Here is an 18958-nt window from a genome sequence, read left to right as displayed (position 1 = left end):
TGAATTTCCAGTTAACAATCTCTTCCTAAAGTCTTTAAGATTTTGTTTTACCACAAGGGTAGCTTTTGGATTTAAAGGGGGACTTTTAAAAGAGACGTGAGCTAGTTAACATACCAGAAGAAACAGAACTTTTTTTTTCCAAAGAGACAGAGGATGGTCATAGACTCCCCCTCCAACACCTGTGCAATGAAAACCTCTAAAATAAACATTTACCACCATTTCACTTGTCAGTACTCAGGGAACGGGTCTATAATGAAGTCACAGATCTTATGTTTCAAAGATATCCCCTGAAAACAATACAGCAATCACAAACATTTGGCAACTTAATGTGTTTTAATGTAATCAATCATGTAAGAATAATACTCTTGCCCTCATTCTAAGAACACTGACTGAGTGCCTACTGGATGCCAGGCACTGTGAAGGATGCTGGAAACACAAGAATGAATGAGACACTGGCACTGAATTCAAGTAGCACAATTCCAGGGAGGGACACAGATGCTTTGGAAACCAATCTGGCTCCTCTTCTACCACTCAACTGCAACTGCCCTCTAACGGTCATCAGTGACCTCCTGATGGTCAAGTCCAGTGACTTCTTTGAAGAATCAAATTCCTTGGTAATCTTATTCCTGTACCATTTGAAAAAAAAACCTGAATAAATTTAAATACCTAGTCTTGCAAATATCCAGGCAAAAAGCACTTTCCAGGTAGACAGAGGAACAACTACAAAGGCCCTGGGCTAGTAGCAGGCCTGATGTGTTTAAGATAGAGCAAGAAGACTGATGTGATTAAAGGGGCATAGGCACAGGGCAGAGTAATGAAAAAATGACATCAGAAAGGGAATAGGGGCCACACTGTGCAGGACTTGGGAGCATTGCATTCTGAACGAGATGGGGAACCACTTTAGGGTTTGGAACAATGGCATAAAAAGATGTGAAGTGATATTTTTAGAGGATCATCATTGTGGTGACTGGCTAGATGAAAGACTGCAGGAGGTCAGTGATGAACCAGGGTACCTAGTCAGGAGGATTTTATAGAAACCCAAGTAGGAAATGATGGCAGAGTTAATGGTGGTGTGAGGCATTCAGAATCCAGAAATATTATGAAGGGAGAGTAGACAGAATGTGGTAATGGATTCAATGTGGTCTGGGAAAGAAAAAAAACTGTGAAAGGACTCTAAGGATTTTTATTGGAGAGACTAAAAGATCAGAGTTGTCATATGCTGGATGGAAAAGGGTGTGAGAGCAACAAATTCTGGAGAAAAAACAGGAGTTTGTATAGGAGCAGGTGATGTTTGAGATACCAATGTAAGTTGCCAATGGGCCTAAGGAGTGGGATGTTGGTTGTATGAGTATGGAGTTCAGGAGAGAGGTAGGTTGGAGATATATATGGAAGTCAAGCGTCTCAAATGACTTTCAACATCGTCTGGAAGCAGGCTTCATGTGACTCAACCAGCACTACTAATCTCTTGGCATGAGAGCAAGCTTGGCTGCAGGTAGCCCTATCTACCTCCTCTTCCAAAGCTATGGTCACACTGGCCTTTGTTCTCAGGGCTAACTTGGCTTGAAAACTGTGGGTTCCAGTGAAGGCAAAAAGCCACTTAGAAAAGTACTATAACAAATTCTGTTATCCTAAATGACCTATCTTTCACTGAGGAAACACATTTTTGATGGCATTGCTTTTCAGGTACTCTTCTAACATGTACTAGAATCAGAATATTAAAATCTGGATAGATTCAAAATGGCATCTTGGATGCCACAGAAGTTTTTCGGGACACCAACAAGTTTAATCAAATTCTTGTGAAGGGGAACCTACTGTCAGCCCCTGTGCCTTCAGGCTGAACTGCTGTATTATTCCAGTGAGGGATGGTAAATTGTAAGCAATAAAAGCAAAAAAAAAATCACAGTATTTAATTTACTACAAAACCCAATTAAGGTAAAAATAAACCAGGTACTAAAACCTGTCTTTAAAGTTTCATCTTTTTATCTCACTCAGTTTGCCTACTGACTACATCGTTAGTATCTTACAAAAGTCATTCACTGGCTGGAAGTTTGACAAGTACTAATTATTCTCATCAGTTCCATGACACTGCGAATGATACTCACACAAGTTTAAAAGTGCTAAACTGTGAAAAGCGTGGGGAACACAGTGTGCTTAAAATTATCCATAGAACTTTACAAACAGGCATCTAGACAGAAATCTGGGTGAGAATAAGCATGGGAGGTTACTGGAGTTTCCTCATCCACAAGTTTTAGAAGAGGTGGCATTGTCTACATCACTCTCCTGAATAGAAGGTTCTGCTAGGGGAACCAGAGTAATGGTCATATGTTCAAAGCCTGACATCTGAGCTCTTCTTCTATTTGAGCGTCCAAGGTCATTTACACATCCCCACACAACTATGCCTCCGAGCTTATGAAGGGAAGGAAAGTCAGCCAAGCCAGTCAGAAGGACTCAATGCTGGCCCCCAGGAAGCAGGACCAGTGCCAGGCAATGAAAGGCTGCCAATTCCTCAGTTCACCATGGCAATATCCAAAATGATGAGATAATTTTGTGGATGTGGCTGGTGCTCTCCATGATTCACAATCCACCAGCCCAGCACAATTTTGGTCTTGGGCTATTTTTATTTAACTAGCATACGCATATATGTGGGCTGTCTGCATACCTGCTTCTGTATGTCTCTTACCTAACCACCTCTTCATTTACCTAGCTCCCATAAGTAGGATTACAGAATCAGTATATTCTGTAGAGTCGTCTTCTATTATATTCCCTCATTTTACAGATGGAGAAACTGAGGCTCAGAGAGAAATGACCTAACCAAGGTCTCTCAGTGAATTTAATGAAAGAGTTGTGATGTAATTGTAGGTTGGCTGATTTTCAGTTCCTGGTCTCTGTCCATTTCTGGCTCAGTCTTTTGCTACTTTGCTTTGTCTCATCTACTTCTCCCTGCATTTCTCTCTCTCTCTCTCTCTCTCTCTCTCTCATACACACACACACACACACACACACACACACACACACACACACACACAGAGAAAGAATGACTAATGGGAAAGAAATCTTACTTTGCATATATCCTGTTTTTTCTACTATATTTTCATAAATGATCACATCCCCCAACATAAATACTTAGCAGATCCCTATTATTTTATGGCACTGCCTCAGCTCCAAGCTTTGATTATGTTTAAAAAAGGTCACACTAAGCCACTAAGCCCCTTTATTACTACATAGATGTTGTTTTCACCTGTGGGATGATTAGGAAATCTCAGGGCTAGTTCCTTAATTTAATTTTTATGATACTTCTTCTATTTTCAAGTTGACCCTGACCTTAGAGTATTTGAGATCCTCAACATATTTCCCCATGGCAAATCAAGAATCCAATTTTAATTTGATCCATACTTTCCAATATAATTTGTTGATCATGAAAACGAAAAAAAGAAGGAAGAATATTTTTTACTTTCTCATCCCCATTTTCAAAAACAACACTGTAACCTATCACATGTAATATATAAAATACCCTCAACCTGAAAAGTCACAAAAGGAGAGAGAATACTCTCTGAGAGATCTTACCAATCCTATAGAAGATGATTCACTAGTTTCTGTTTTCTTGGGATTTATATGAGAAAGGAAGTGATCACATCAAGTGTGATGGATATTCTTTCCAGTTCGTTTTCTGTTTTAGATTATAAGCTCCCAGAAGACAGGGACACTTTAATCCCCTCTTCAGTACCTATTTGTGTCCTATGATCACAGGCAATGAGTCTGGGCTTTTGGCTTAACTGCAGTTGCTGCTAAGAAATGGAGTTAGTATTGAGGAAAGAAATAAAAAAAGAGAAGAAAAGGAATTTAAGGCTGGCTCCTCATAATAGGGCAGATGAGAATTATTCTGACAGTCTGGTCCTAACTTCACAAAGAAACCATAAAATATTCCCAATAAAAGCTACTTTTTGAAGCTGGATATCCCCATTCTACCCACCTTTAAAAATTCACATGTGTATGCATGTGAACCATACCAAGGCTGCAAAGAGATTTACATGCTCATACCTGCTCTACCTCAGGCTTAGAGCAAATCACAGAACAGTTCCCTCAGTACCTGCTGTCCCAACAACCTCAACCTAGTGCAGATCCTTTGAGGCACCAACTGTGTACCTTTATATTAGCATATACTATATTCTACCACAATGTTTAGTTTTGTCTCCCCAGTTCAACTGTAAGTTCCACAATGGCAGGATCTTTCTCTGATTCACCTCTGTACCCCCAGTGCCTGGCACAGCATATGGCAGAGTAGTTGATCAAGTAAATATCTATTAACAAGATCCATGTTTCTCAAAGCCAGGAGCTATAATCACACGAAATATTTAATTAAATCCCTAACATAGCTTCTTCTCATTTTACAAAGTCATCTTTATTAGCTCTCCCTTACTGGGGGGAGGGGTAGGTATTTCTAGAGCAAATGGAATCACTAAAGGGAAGTGGTAGAAACTAAGTTAGTACAAGAAGGAGCATTAAAAGGGTTTTCAGTTCTCCTATCCATTTGCTCTCATCTGAACATCCTTGCTTATAACATCCTTGCTTTTCCCAGACTCAAACCTATTGTACCAGGGGCTGGGGTTGTGGCTCAGTGGCAGAGCACTTGCCTAGCATGTGTGAGGCACTGGGTTAGAATCTCAGCACCATATAAAAATAAATAAATAAAATAAAGGTATTGTGTTCATCTACAACTAATTTTTTTAATTTAAAAAATCTATCATACCTAATCAAAGTATTATATTAGTATTCTATGGATTTGTTTGATACAAAGCAGCATAAGGGAAATTTCACTTCTTTGGGCTAATGAATTAAAAGAACTAAATTATAAGCTATTACAATCAAATGTCATGTGTTACAGCTGTACCACATAGTTTGGAATATTTCTAAATGTTTATTTTTAAATTTTTAGTGCGTTGTAGTTATACATGATTGTGAGATTCATTCTGACATATTCATAAATTCATTGGCATAGCTTTCTCCATTTCAATCCTCTATATTATTCCCTTCCCTCTCCTTCTCCTCCTCCAATCCCTTTCTCTTCTCTTCCATTTATTTATTTATTTATGTGGTTATTTTATATACCAACATAATAGTTAAAGGAATTTGCCTATAATAAGGGTTGACCTGAATGGGAGAGAGGAAGGGAAATACAGATAGTGCTCTTGGTAATTACAGATGACTAAATGATACCAAAGAAAAACTCTTGATTGCTTGAGCCCTTTCACTGCATGAAAAACATTAAAGTTCTTTATCATGAGTTGGCATACTATTTTTTATAGATACTCAAAAATATTATAGTAATCACACATAACTCTCATTTGGTTCACAAACCTTTACCTATCAATTTGATCTTCCACTGTACTTATAAGACCAGATTCCACATAATTTTTAATATAGTTTTTTAGTTGGCAATGGCCTTTTATTTATTTATATGTGGTACTGAGAATCGAACCCAGTGCCTTGCATGTGCTAGGCAAGCGCTCTGACACTGAGTCACAACCCCAGCCTCTCCGTATCATTTTTGATGTCTCCAAAAATCAAACCCATCTACAAAGGATAAAGTTTGCTCCCACTGAGGTTACTGCAAAGACTAGACATTCCTTATCAAGAACTTTGTTTATTTCTTCCATAACATTTGTCACAATCTGGACATGTTTTATTTACTTGTTTACTTTGGGTTATTTGAAAAAAATTTAGTTGTTGATAGACCTTTATATAATTTATTTATTTATATGTGGTGCTGAGACTTGAACCCAGTGCCTCACACACGCTAGGCAAGCACTCTGCCACTGAGCTACAACTCCAGCCTGTACTTTGGGTTATGTGTATCTGCCACTAGAATGTAAGTTCCCTGAAAGAATAACTTGTTTCATTAAATTGTCATGTCCCTAACACTAAGAATGGTATTGGATTATAGTAGGTGCTCAATAAATATATCTATAAAGACTGAATGAATTAATCAATCAGCAGTAAATCTTCAATTATAGCATTGAATAAGTACCAAGTTGCAGGTCTCTTCTGGTTTCTCCAAACCAACTGAAGGCCTCATCTGTTGCCCCTTGGTCTCAACATGACTCAATTCTAATCCACCTATGATTGCAGGGTATGAAAAGTAGTGACACAGGTACCCATTGTCCCAACTGGAATCATCTCCTGCAGGAGAAGGGGAAATCAGTGATCCAGAGCTTAAGGTTGCTATAGGACAGAAGGCTGAGATGCAGGACTGTCCCCAAGTCACCCTATTGTCAGTTAGTACTCAAATTGGAAATGCAATGCTCAGGTACTCATGGTAAACTTTAGCTTACCTAGTGTGAATTTAAAATCAACCTCAACAGTATCATTTTATTTGTAACTATTTCAAAAGTATTGTAAAGGAGACACTGACTCTGCTCACATAGAGAAGAAGAAATGAGGCTTATTGAAGTCTCCTAGGAGATGGCTTCATGTCAGATTTCATGATCAGTAATTATTAAATCACATGGTTCTTCAATTATATGATATTATGTGTTTTCAGAGAATCTTAAGCTCCTATCCTCCTATTCTATTTCATTTTCTCCTACAAGATGCCAGAATTTATAATTATAGTTAATCACTGCAATTCTCTGGTTATTTCACCCCTTACAAATTTCAGAAAACCTCTCTGTTTCTTATGTAACCAGAAGCTAAATTCCATTAATTAGTCAGAAAGGTTATTTAAGCAAAAGAATATCACAGTGACCACTTTCCCCGGCACAGATTCAGAAGGAAGGCTATTGTCTAAAAGGTGTTATGAGTTAAAAAAAAATGGCTCCTGCTTAAAACAATGGATAATGTCCATATCTTCTCTGTAGCTTTTATTCCTTTCCATACCAATAAGCTGTAATGGGTTTAAGACATTATTTTGCTTCATGCATCTTCTATGACATTGTCAAATCAATTCATATGAAAAGATAGGAGAAAGACTATGCACAGGTTCCTCATATTGTTTCAAACACATTTACATTTTAATACAGAAATAATCAGTAAAGGCCATTTAAGGACCCATTTGTGCCAGCTTAATATGACTCTGACGTTCCATAGCTGTACATGAGCAGTCTTCTTTCAGGTCTCCTGGCAAATGAAGAACTCCTAGAGAAGAGAAGGTAAACTGTGCCCTGTGGCAGGCAGACATCAAATTGGCAATTGCAGAAGCCACAAGAAGAAAGACCAATGTGCTGCCAAATGCCATTTACAGATGGTTTCTAGCATACCCACTACCCAAATTAGGAAAGTTGAAAAGGTTTTCAAACCACATGAGGCCTTTAAGAAGCCCCCTTATAATCTCACTGTCAGGCTTATGAGGCAGGGCTGAGCTGTCTGGAAAATCAATGGAAACCACTGGACAGTCAGCCAATGAAAGTGAAGGGACCAGAAGCCCCATGGTGACACAATAGCAGCCATTTTTCTTCCTAGGTGCAATTTTAAGATTATGGAGAAGAGCCATTTACCAAGTAGGAAATATTTCAACCCAGAAGGGGAACAGAATCTAGTAATTTCTAACTTGTGAAATAGTGTTCTCCATTATAAGATCTCCTATGATATATAGTTGTGCTATGAATGTCTGGGACAAGACAGTGAGACCAAACTCCTGGAAAACATTACAGACAAAAGAAGATCTAGAATAGCAAAATAGAAAGACAAGGCAAAGGCTACAAATATAACTGGAGAGTCAAAGTACTAGAAACATAAAACAAAACATATTTAAATCTTCTGATGGAGAATGGGTCTAGTGCCATTAAGAATGAATATTGCATTTGCCTAGCATGCATGAGGCCCTGGGTTTGATCCTCAGGACCAGGGGAATAATAATGAATATTAAAGAGATGCGCACCTTTAAGTGTAAATGTCCACTTTACGGACACAATCCTCTTCTTTATTTCAACTGAGTTTCAGGCAATATTTAGCAATATTTAGGCAATAATTACCTGTTCTCTCCTCTATGTGACCCTGTGCTATTTATTAACTGGCCCCAAACACTCTAGAACAGAATGTTTTTTATTCCTAAGGGATTTTTACCACTTTGGTTGATAAAGTTCTTTGAACATTATGAATTACAAGTGCAGGCAATAAATGCAGCATCACTAATTAAATAGCAAAAACAAGTAAGCAAACCAAAAATATCAGTTAGTATAGATATTTACAAATCAAATTACTGGACCAGATGCAGTTGCTCTGGGTTCTTGTCCTGTACTGACCACTGATTAGCTGCATGTGCTTAGATAAGTCATTTTTTGGGATGTATCTTATTTCCTCATCTGTAGAATATATCAGCCTTTAAATTAGAGTCTAGAGTTCTACAAAAAGTCCCTGTGCTGTTTCCTCATCTCTTTCCTTAAGTTCCACTATTCTTTGTCAAGAGCCATTGCGACTGTGAATCAGACTTGGTTTCTTGGGTTTTCCAAACCCTCTTAGCTCCTCTTTTTACAGGCTCCTTTGCCAAAGAAGCATGCTTAGCTTTACTCTGGTTTTTAAAAGACTTCCTTTCTAAAATCTAATCATAGAGCTGACTTTTTGTGTGTGTTTAGAATATGGCCAAGCATCTGAGTAAATGGAATAGTAAGTGACAATATAGAATTTTTTACAAATTAAAAATGTATTGTTCAACTGCTAGAACTTAATAGAAACTAATGTTCATTGTGTGCTTTCTATAGGGCACACATTATGGTAAATGATTTACAAAACTAAATAATTCAATTCTCATGACAATCCAGTGAAATGCCTTCTGTTACCATCATTGATTTTCAGATAGGTGGCATAAGAGGTGAAGAGATGTGCCCAACGTCACTGGTTGAGCCAGCATGTGACCCCAGGTCATTGGTCTCCAAAATCTATGCTCATTTTTTTACAGGATTTTATGTGCATTTTTCACTTTTTTATTACAACATAGAATTTTTAAGTAAGAGAGGTGCACGGGTATTCTGAATATTGACAACTTCCTTTCTCTGCTACCTTCTCTAAAACCCACATTTCTACTTCTTGATCTTCTCCCACAGGGCTCGGAAGGACAGATATGGGAAGGTATGGGGGAAGTTAGGAAAGAAAAGCTTTTTAACTCTGATCTCAGTTCCTACCTGAGCTCTGACTAGGTGCTGAGGAAGCCAACAGAATGATGGAGGCAAGATGAGGCCCCTTTTAAGAATGAACGTGCTTTCCTGGCACCTACGTCTCTAGCATGCTGCACCTGTATCACATCATTTTGAAACCAACTTTGGCAGTTAGTTCTCTTTGCTGATTCCCTGTGGGTAAGCTGGAAAGACAGTGAACTTTCCGATGTTCCCATTTAAGAAGATGATAGTTGTACTTGTGGTGCTGAATTGTTGCCCTCATTGGCAGAGGTTAAAACAAGAAGCAGTGTTTTAACTTCTTGTGACATTTACAAGAATTATATAGCTGGCTTTTGCCAGAAAAAAAAGTATGTTTAATCTAAGCAGTTCTGATACACTGGAAAATGTTCCTATATATCCACTTTCCAAAGTTAAACAAAATGTTGGAAAGAGATTTTGGCCCCTATCTCTGAAAACAATTAATTGTACCACTTCAGTGCTCAAAAGAACTTCAGAGATCACCTACTTTGAACATAGGTTTTATCGATGAAGAAATAGGCTGAGAGAGAGGAAGCAGTGAGTCTAAGGTCATATCACTAATTCGTAGTAGTTAAGGCTGTGTGACTCAGGTTTTCCAGTTCCCAATCCAGGGCTCTTCCCTCTACAGAATAGGGCAAAGTCAAGCATTTATTAACCTTTAATGTTTGTATTTTTCTTTCAACATGTAGTTTGCGTTTAGTAACAAAAATGATCTGAGTAATCAAGTGAAATATCTCAAAGGGATTAGCAGGCCCATTTATATTCTATAATAGGGAAGAGAGCAACCCACCTGATTCCAATGTTGAAAACGCAAGAAAAGTGTAGAACAGAAGTTTGACAGGGGAGTACATTAGGTTAGGCTCTGGGACTAGCTAAGGAGAGGTAGCCCTAATAAGAGAGGGGCCAGGAGCAGAAAAATTAGGATTCATACTGAATTCAGGGAAGCATGAAACAGGAAACTGAAGGGCCCAAATTGTAATTGAAATCTATACATAACTAACAAAAGCAAAGAGTAAAATTCTTCCTGGTCACTCCTCATCCATCTGACAATTCCCTTTCTACTTTGTCTTGTTTTCTTCATGGCACTTAACACTCTCTAGGATTATCTTGTTTGTTTACTTGTATACTTGATTTTCAATTTCCCTCCAAAGGTCCCCTTTTGCATACTCCTTAAGGAACACAGAAATGGGGACTCTTGTCTGTCTTATCCCTCATGCCTAAAACAGTGCCTGGAACAGAGTAAGTGCTCAATAAATACATATTGAAAAAATAAATCTGTAAAACACAAAGGAGTTCAACTAAGATTGATGAAAACTGAGAATAAATACATTCAAGACTCTAAATTCAAGGATATGTTGGATTATTCTGATTTCCAGTGAAAACAAGAGATTGTCTCTAACTCATCAATCTTTAACTCACTTAAGGCAAAGGAAATAAAAGTACTGATCAATACATGTATCATTATTATGAAAGTTTTGTAGCATAAAATAAATGAATAAGGTACTAACAGTGGAACAGGGTTGGGGTGCCATCTACATAGCCATGGCAGGGCATTTAATAGTACAATGAGTAATCATTGGAATAATGACTGTGACCATGAAGGAGACTATTAAATTGACAGCTGGAATCAAGAACTCTTGGAATTAAAACTTACAAACCAACATCCATGCCACATTTGTAAAGGAACAGATAGGGTACAATGGTGGAAGGTGTGGCACTCACCCTGATTAGGTAATTCCTATGTGGAGGGTAAGATGGCCTTCAAATATCCCAGAGGGTAGTAACTCAACTGCAAGTGACTATACTTAATTTTAGGAAGGCAGAGAATGGGACCACCCTTCTGCAAAAGGGATACTTTCTCTGCTAAAGATATCAGGCCTGAATTTCTAGTTTCCATAGGAATAGCTCATTTACAATGAATTCTCCTAACAACAGCACACACATTAACCAAGATTTGTCTATCCCTTTGCTCTAATTAAGTTTTAGGTTTAGACATAATCATTCTTACTTCAGCCTAAAACACTGACAGACCGACTCAACATGTAAAACCCCAAAGCAATTCAGTATTTACTAAATTTAAAGGAAGTAATCAATTTCTAATTCAAATTTATGCACATTCTTTCCCACTTTAGCACTGCCTTATTTCCCTTAAGTTCCTCTTTGGTCATTAAGACTGTCAGCAAAGTTATAGTCATTGAACAACTTATCACATGCTGCAGATATTTCTTGACAAAATTCAGCTCTCAACATACCTCTATATAACTAAAGAAAAATGTATCAGATGCTTTAAGGACAAAGACCTTATATGTTCTATCATCACAGTCTCGACCTCCACAGAGATCCTGGATATTCAGTAAACATTTGCAGAATGAATGAAAGAAAAAAGTCTATCTACCCCCTGAAATAATGCTTTGCACGCATTCCAAATCTTAGGCGTATGTGACCCAGTATAGAAATATATGTCTGTGCACACATGTGCTCTCGAAATTCCCACATTCATCCTTCAGGCTGAATATATCATCCTTGTCTTTGGCATGCACATTTTTATAACAAAACTCTGAAACAACATTAACCATAGGTGTCCCAAGAAAGATGATTTTAATTAGCATTCCTTCCAAATATGCCAATCTTCCCATACCTAAAAATTGAATTCATTTTTCACTAGGAAAGCTGTTCTCTTTTCCCTAGAAAACACACACACTTTTTAAAGTTCCAACTGCCATTTCAATCTCCAGTTCATAATAACAGAAATTCAGATTACCTGTCATGCTTTCTCAAAAAAGCCCATTTTGAACCACTTTGCTAACTTCCACTGCTTTTACTTCCGCTGAAGTTAATGTCCGTACTCATTCTTTGTTTTCAATTCTTAATACATCTGAAGCTAGATTCCTCCATCTGCATTCCTGAGGGAATGACAAAAGCCAGACTACACTTTCAGCCTCCTAGGATATCCTGCCCTGGAGATTCTCAGCAGGCAATTGGAAATTGGAGTTAGCCTGGAGCTCCGGAATAAATTAAGGAACTTGGAGGTCAATTTGGGAATCATTAGTGTAGAGGTTAAAGGTGAAGCTCTGTGAGGAGATGAAATTACCCAGGGATACAACGTAGCAAGAGAAAAGAAACAGATCAATGACAGACAGGACCTTGGGAATTTGCTCCATTTAAAGGGGCAAAGGGTAGGGAGAAGCTGTGTGTGTGAGAGAGAGAGAGAGAGAAAAAATGATCCAAACAAAAGAAACCTAAGGAGTGTTAAGACACCAAGATAAATTACAAACACTTTCAAGCAAGAGAAGATGTACCAAAGTCCCCGAATCTCCAGAAGACTGAGTCCAGAGTAGCAGATGTCAGATTTTATAAAATGGTTGTCACAGATAACCTTTGGGAAAGCAGTCTTATCAACCCCCTTCTTTGTGGACTTTGCATAACCACAGATGGATGTGTACCAGTATATATGCAGGTTCCACAAATTACCATTAAATTAAACATTAGTATGGAATGAGGCTGGTACTGGGTGTGTCAGGCAATGAAGGTAATAACCACTACTATTTATTGACTCTTTACCATGAGCCAGGAACAGTGTTAAGCACTTTAAATGCATGGTTTCATTTTAATCCTCACAATCATTCTATAAAATGGCTACATTTTACATGTGAGAGAACTAACTGAAGCCAACAGAGGTTAAATAAATGACCCGCTGTCTCACAGGAAGAGACAGTGCCAGGACTGGCCCTGAGATCTGTTTGATTTGGAAAGTCCATGCCGTCGATCACTGGCTATTGATGGTCGTTAGGGAGTCTATGCATAAGGGGAAATGAGTTGATATTGGTTGAATATCTCCTATTGTCAAGCACTTTACATGGAATATTTCCTTCCACACATATACCATCAACATACTGGTTAGATTTAGATAAACCTTATAATGGCATATTTTAAAAAACTCTGATTTGGCTCTTTGGAAAGTAAGTTGAAGCTATATTATTTCAAAATGATCAGTTATAACTCAGACTTACTACAATTGTTCCCAATGGTTTGAAAGTTTAAAAAGAATGTGTGGCATCATTGATTTGGTGGTTATTACTGAGATTTAAATTATCGACAATCAGACTCATCTGAAAAATTAGGGAATTTGGCAGGTGTGATCTTAACAGCCCCTTCTAGCCTTGACTCTCTATGACTCTTGCATGCAGGTCTGATGCCAATAAGTTTAAAGATATGGAATATGAAAGAGAATGTAAATTCAGCAGCAAAACTGATTGGCATGTGAGCATCTTTATTTTCATTAAATTGATAGAGGCCTATCATTAAGATTTTACAAAAACCAATTTTGGCTGTTCAAGGCATTGATTGCTAACAAACAGAAGCTTGAAAAATCCACCACAAAATAATACACTGAAAATTCCACCAAATAATTTGCTCATATCCAACTGCAAACTTTATAAGATACAGTTGGCTCTCAGAGAGAGACAGAGTAACAAAAACTCTGACAATTTGTTTTTGCTGTCTATAGAAAAACAAATGAGTTTCTGGTCCGAAGCAATTAGTATCACTGTTAATTGTGCATGTGTGTAACAATAATACTAGGCATTTGGGATGTCTTCCACTGATTGTTCCCTTCTTCCTCTGGATTACAAAAATCCATTCAGGCAACTAAATAATACCAAGTACTTATGCAAATTGTTAATTATGAGGCAGAGATAATCATAATCTTATATATTTATGAAACTGCTCATACAATGGAGACTACCAAATGAATTGTTGCCTTATTATCTTACTCATGGTTTAAAAATATGCTAACCTTGCAAATTGTTTTCATATATCATTTAGGCCACCAAAATTTAAAAAATGGCCCCACTGATATTTACCAAAGCATTTTTTTCCACCTTGCCTTCTGTATTTCTCTAAGACCAGGTAGAAGTTGCTCTGATAGTAACTTCTGGTCTAAGTGATCAGAAAAAACAAATGTCAACACTTCCCGTATAAAAGCAACTATAGAGAGACTAGTTCCTACCTTATTGACCATCTCTTAATGGCCACCCACTTCATTTTATTTTAGACATGAGAAAATCAAGGCTCAGAGTGGTGACAGGAGTTGATCAAAGTCACTCCATTAGGTAGTGGCAGAACCTAGTGTTCTTGCCACCAAGACATATCCAGTCTCTGATCTTTAAATGCCCTCCCATACTAATAATATGATTAGGTTCCTATGCAAATCTATACCTTTCATCTCAATGAATTATAATGGATTGTAAAATTACTGAATTTATTATTCTCCGTTGTCAAGTAAATTCACCAAGGAATATAGAAATGGAAGGAATACACAATCCCAGCTGCTGAAAGCTGAACTGGGCATCTTCAAATTGGCCCATCTATTCTATTTTCATGGGAGTCTGCCCTGGTGGAGGAATGCTATACTGATAGCCTTTGCTCTCCCTAACCTATTTGGCCGGGGAGCACAGGGTGGTATGCGGGTGGGTAGGAAGAGCAAACAGAAGTACCAGTAAATATTTCTTGGACCAATGAGCCTACAGCAGGCCAAATACAATTTTGGGGAGCATGATATCTTTAGAAGACAACATGGCAAGCAACTAGGGCATGCTGTTACAAAACGACTTCTAATTCTCATTTGCGTTTTCAACTCTGGTGGCAATACGATGCTACAGCCCATGACATGAGTGGGCACTCTCCTGGAGCATTCTCAGTGCCTCCTCTCCCCCACAGAGAGGAACTTTCTTGTGCCTGATTAGATTTGTTCTCCTGCAGGGTTCATGTCATAAAGACCCCTGACTTATGGGAGTCCTCTGCCTTGCAAGTGTACATATTTGTATACTTTAAAAGACCTGATATTTTCAGATAATTGATTTTCTTTCAAGGAAATGCTGGTTTAGTTGTTCTCTAAACCACCATGCAGCCTAGGGACAGGTAGGCATGCCTGAAGTCATGTGAAGAACAGTTTGCCAATGATATGAGTCTTTGTCACCACACATTCTACCTCTCATACAATTTCAGCAAAAAAGACAGAAAGAAACCTACTGCCCAACAGTCTGGGCCAGTGGTCCTGGACTTTCATATCACTTCTGAATTAGGTCAGCCTTAAGACCTGAAACTGGGCTGTTTTAAATGCAAAAAGAACCCTAATGAGAATCTGTCCAAACCATAAAATTAGCTATTTTTGTTTTGAAATTAAAGTAAGACAATTATTCTTTCTTGGGTTCAGTGAAACTAAAAATGCATTGTTACTTACCTTGCTGCATCTAGAATCTGAAAAATCCTCCACCTGTTAAAGGAACAGTAAAACCAGTTGCTAGCAAGAGCTTGGCAAGAGGAGTTAAAAATAATAATAAAAAAATCTCCATTTCACTTGGATAGCATAGTCTTCCAGTTTCCCCAAAACTGTAAGGAAATAGCTCATGCATGGCTTCCCCACCTTGTTCCCCAGTAGCTCCTCTCAAATAATGGGGAGAGTCTGAATCACAGGGCTGCAATGGGCAGGGCAGTCCTGAGAGCCAGCTCTCCGGAGGCCTGTGGGCTGGGAATAATGGATCTACTACTCACTCATGCTAATTCCATTAACTTTCACAAAAAGGAATGGCAATCAAAGCAAAAAAACAAAAGGCAATAAACCAAAAACTGAACCAAGCCCAACCTTGTGGCATCACCAAAATGGAAATGCTTGATTGAAACAACGAAGGAAAAACGTGCATGGATTTTTCACAATACCAGGAATACATGAAACACAAATAAAAAGAAAAGAACGATTAGACTGCTGATGTTCCACAAAAGATGAAAATTCAAAGCACACACAGAGTGATATATGAATCATCTCTCTAGTCCTTTCCACACAAACACAAGACATTCATCAAAGGAAACAATATTTCTTCATTTGAAAACCTGCTTAGCTCTTCTTGTAATATATGTCATAAGAAACACAAAACGCTAATACAACTGTGGGAATTTTGATATTATCAGGAACTGTGAAGTTGTACAGAGGTCAGTTGTTAACTCGAGGATCCAAATGGGCTCAGATAGCTTGGTGTTTCATTACAACAGAACAAGGGACATTTACACCATAGCAACACTTTTTTGTCCAAAGCCAGTTATACGGCCTGTGCTCTTCCTTAGGAGAAATGTTTCTTTACATCAAATATGTCTGTAGGCTTTAGAGGTGAGTTAAGAGAGACTTTTAATAGTATGGCTAGCAGCAGAGTCCTTTTGTCATCATTTGAAAAGTGACATCTGACTCCTCATCAGTCCTGCTTCTCAGTTGTTAAGATGGCTGGGGGAGCAAGTCTTAGGGGAAACAAAAGTGAGTACCTGGTGAGTCCCAACATCAGATATGTTTTTAAACAAGACATCCCCATGAGCTGACTTACCATCCAAGGCCCAATGTGTTATCTTCTACTCTGGCTGCAAGAAAGAATTAATCTAGAGTGTACTAACCTACCCCATGACTTAGATTCTCTACAAAGTGAAGAGAGGCTAGGAGCCCTTGCACCACACTTGGCCTTGTGAATTAAAAAAAAATACAATTTGGGTTAAAAAAAGAAAACTAACGACAACAAGAAAACACTTTTCAAAATAAAACAAAGCTATATGTTGATTCTTTGTAGCCAAAAATTTCAAAGTCAAATACGCAGCACTTTCTAAAACCATAATTCTCATTGTACTAATGGAAATCTTCAAATAATCTGAATATATACATAATTGATTTGTATCAGGCCTGGGTCAAAGTTAACGTTAATCAGGGAGCTACTATCTCTTGAGATTATTGTTTTTTAACTTCTAGGTTAACTTCTCAATCATGTATTAAAGTGTGCCCAGTGATTGCACTGAGAAAAACTTTTGGAAGTACATAGCCTTACCTGGGAGTCCATATGGCCAGATGTGGAGTATGCAATGATGATCCATGAAGATGTTATGTGTGCATCAATTGAAAGGGTTGACGGTCATTGAGAGTTTACCAAAGGCCATGGGGAAAAGGTTGGGAAAAAAAGGAGAGGCAAACTGATTAGAAAAAAATGACTTAAGTGTTAGGACCCTATTACATATATACACATATGCTCTCTGGGAAGGTTCTTAAATTGTTTTGAATCCTTCCAGAAAGACCCTTTATTTGTGATGTTTCACTCAAAAATAATATCTATCATGTGGACCTTGTTATAGGTACTGAGGACACAGCAGTAAAGAAAACAGACAAAAGACCCTGCCTCCACAGTGCTGACAATCTTGGCGAATGTTTTTCAAGCCATCTGCTTGGAAAAAGAGTTCCACAGAAATAGACCATATATTATCAACTCTAGGAAAGAGTTTCTCCTCATTTTATTTATGCCTTTATTTGTTTGCGCAGAACATACCCAACTGCCTCAGATTTGATATTTGTATTAAAAAGATTTTTCTTTCTAATTGAAAAGGATATTATAAATTCATGATTTCTCCCCCATGGAAAGCCCTCTCAAAAGGCTGTCAATCAGGTTTCTTTTCAGTTGAATCATTTCCTGCCCCTAGACCTCCCATGCTTATACCTTGAAATGCTGTGAAAACAGGAAGTCTCTGAAAGACAGTTACGTAATACTGTAGTCCCACATCCTAACAAGAGTTTTTCTCACTGATTGCCCTTGTGTTCTCCAGGAGCTGTCCCAAGTGACACATGAGATTGGATTCCTCAGCCCTCAGCAAGCTGCATCCTGGGAAAGCAACAGCAGTTGGTGGACAAAAAAGAACCCTGGTTATCCTGCCCATGACCTGGATCCTGGCTATAGGAATAACAAGAGTAATAGTCCTCTGGGCCAGGTTCAAGAAGATGTGATCAGGGCTGGGGCTGTGTCTCAGTGGTAGAGCGCTTGCCTAGCATGTGTGAGGCACTGGGTTCAATTCTCAGCACCACATATAAATAAATAAAATAAAATAAATGTCCATTGACAACTAAAATTTTTTTTTAAAACAGATGTTTTAAAAAAATTCCCTAAGAGATGAAGGATGTCAACAAATTGGTTTCTAGAAATCTCCCACTTCCAATAGTCTTTCTTTATCTAATAGTTTTACTTTCCATTTTGGGGTACATTAGTTAAAAGTGTACTAATCTCTAGTTGTTTTCTCAGTATGACATGCCATTAGTAACTCAGAGAGCCAGAACCCAGCATTCTGAGTTTGTCAGTAAATAAGAACATGGCTAAAACAATAATGGCCAAATTGAAATGTGGCCAAACATCATTCTGTCCAGGGGAACAGTTTTGTTTATTTGAAATATAGAGCAGTTGGTTCTTTATGATGGAAAATTTATACAAGAAAAGTTAATTGAGAAAAACAATAAAAGCCTAATTGATGAAAAATTGATTCCTGTCTCCCCTCCCCCACACCAAATTTCTCTTTCTGCTCATGTAGATTCTTTATCTGCCAAGAGTCTGGGATATTGGTAATGGCCACCCATCAGCAGAGACCTCTACAGTCACACACTCCCAGATAAAACTAGATGGACGATCTGATTTTGTGAAGGATGGTTTCAAATCCCACAGCAACACTCTTTTGGTCTGATTGCAAATCCACAGCAGATAACACACTTTGTGGGAAGCAACTGCCTACCTTGTTTCCAGAACTGCCAAGCAAATGGTCCATTCAACGTCTCTACTCTCTTACATTAGACTGGTTTGTTCACTCTTTCCAACTCTCACACCAAGAGTTGTGCCTTTGATTTCCCATTTTCTCCCTTTAAAGGATGACCTTCCACCCATATCCTGGTCTGACCTAGCATATTGCTGCCCAGTAGCCCACCACACCTCCTTTAAAAATCTTACCACACACTCTTCATCTGATCTCTGAAGCTCAAGTACAGTATATCC

The 18958-nt window shown here is 38.2% G+C and overlaps 1 protein-coding gene across 5 annotated transcripts in view; it reads right to left on the bottom strand.

Annotated features, from left to right (window-relative positions):
• Positions 1–18958, bottom strand: part of HS6ST2 (heparan sulfate 6-O-sulfotransferase 2) — a 283293-nt gene that overhangs the window by 66893 nt on the left and 197442 nt on the right. For 4 of the 5 annotated variants that reach the window (XM_079122668.1, XM_079122669.1, XM_079122671.1 and 1 more), the window contains exon 3: positions 15367–15399. The exons of the other annotated variant lie outside the window; for it this stretch is intronic. In XM_079122668.1, coding sequence (XP_078978794.1) covers positions 15367–15399 — 33 coding nt within the window. The remainder of the gene's footprint in view (positions 1–15366; positions 15400–18958) is intronic. 5 annotated transcript variants of the gene reach the window in all.

The sequence above is a fragment of the Sciurus vulgaris genome (genome assembly GCF_902686455.1).
Source record: "Sciurus vulgaris genome assembly, chromosome: X".
Lineage (NCBI taxonomy): Eukaryota > Metazoa > Chordata > Mammalia > Rodentia > Sciuridae > Sciurus > Sciurus vulgaris.
The sequence above is the reverse complement of the archived record's forward strand: the minus strand, read 5'-3'. Positions and strand labels throughout refer to the sequence as shown.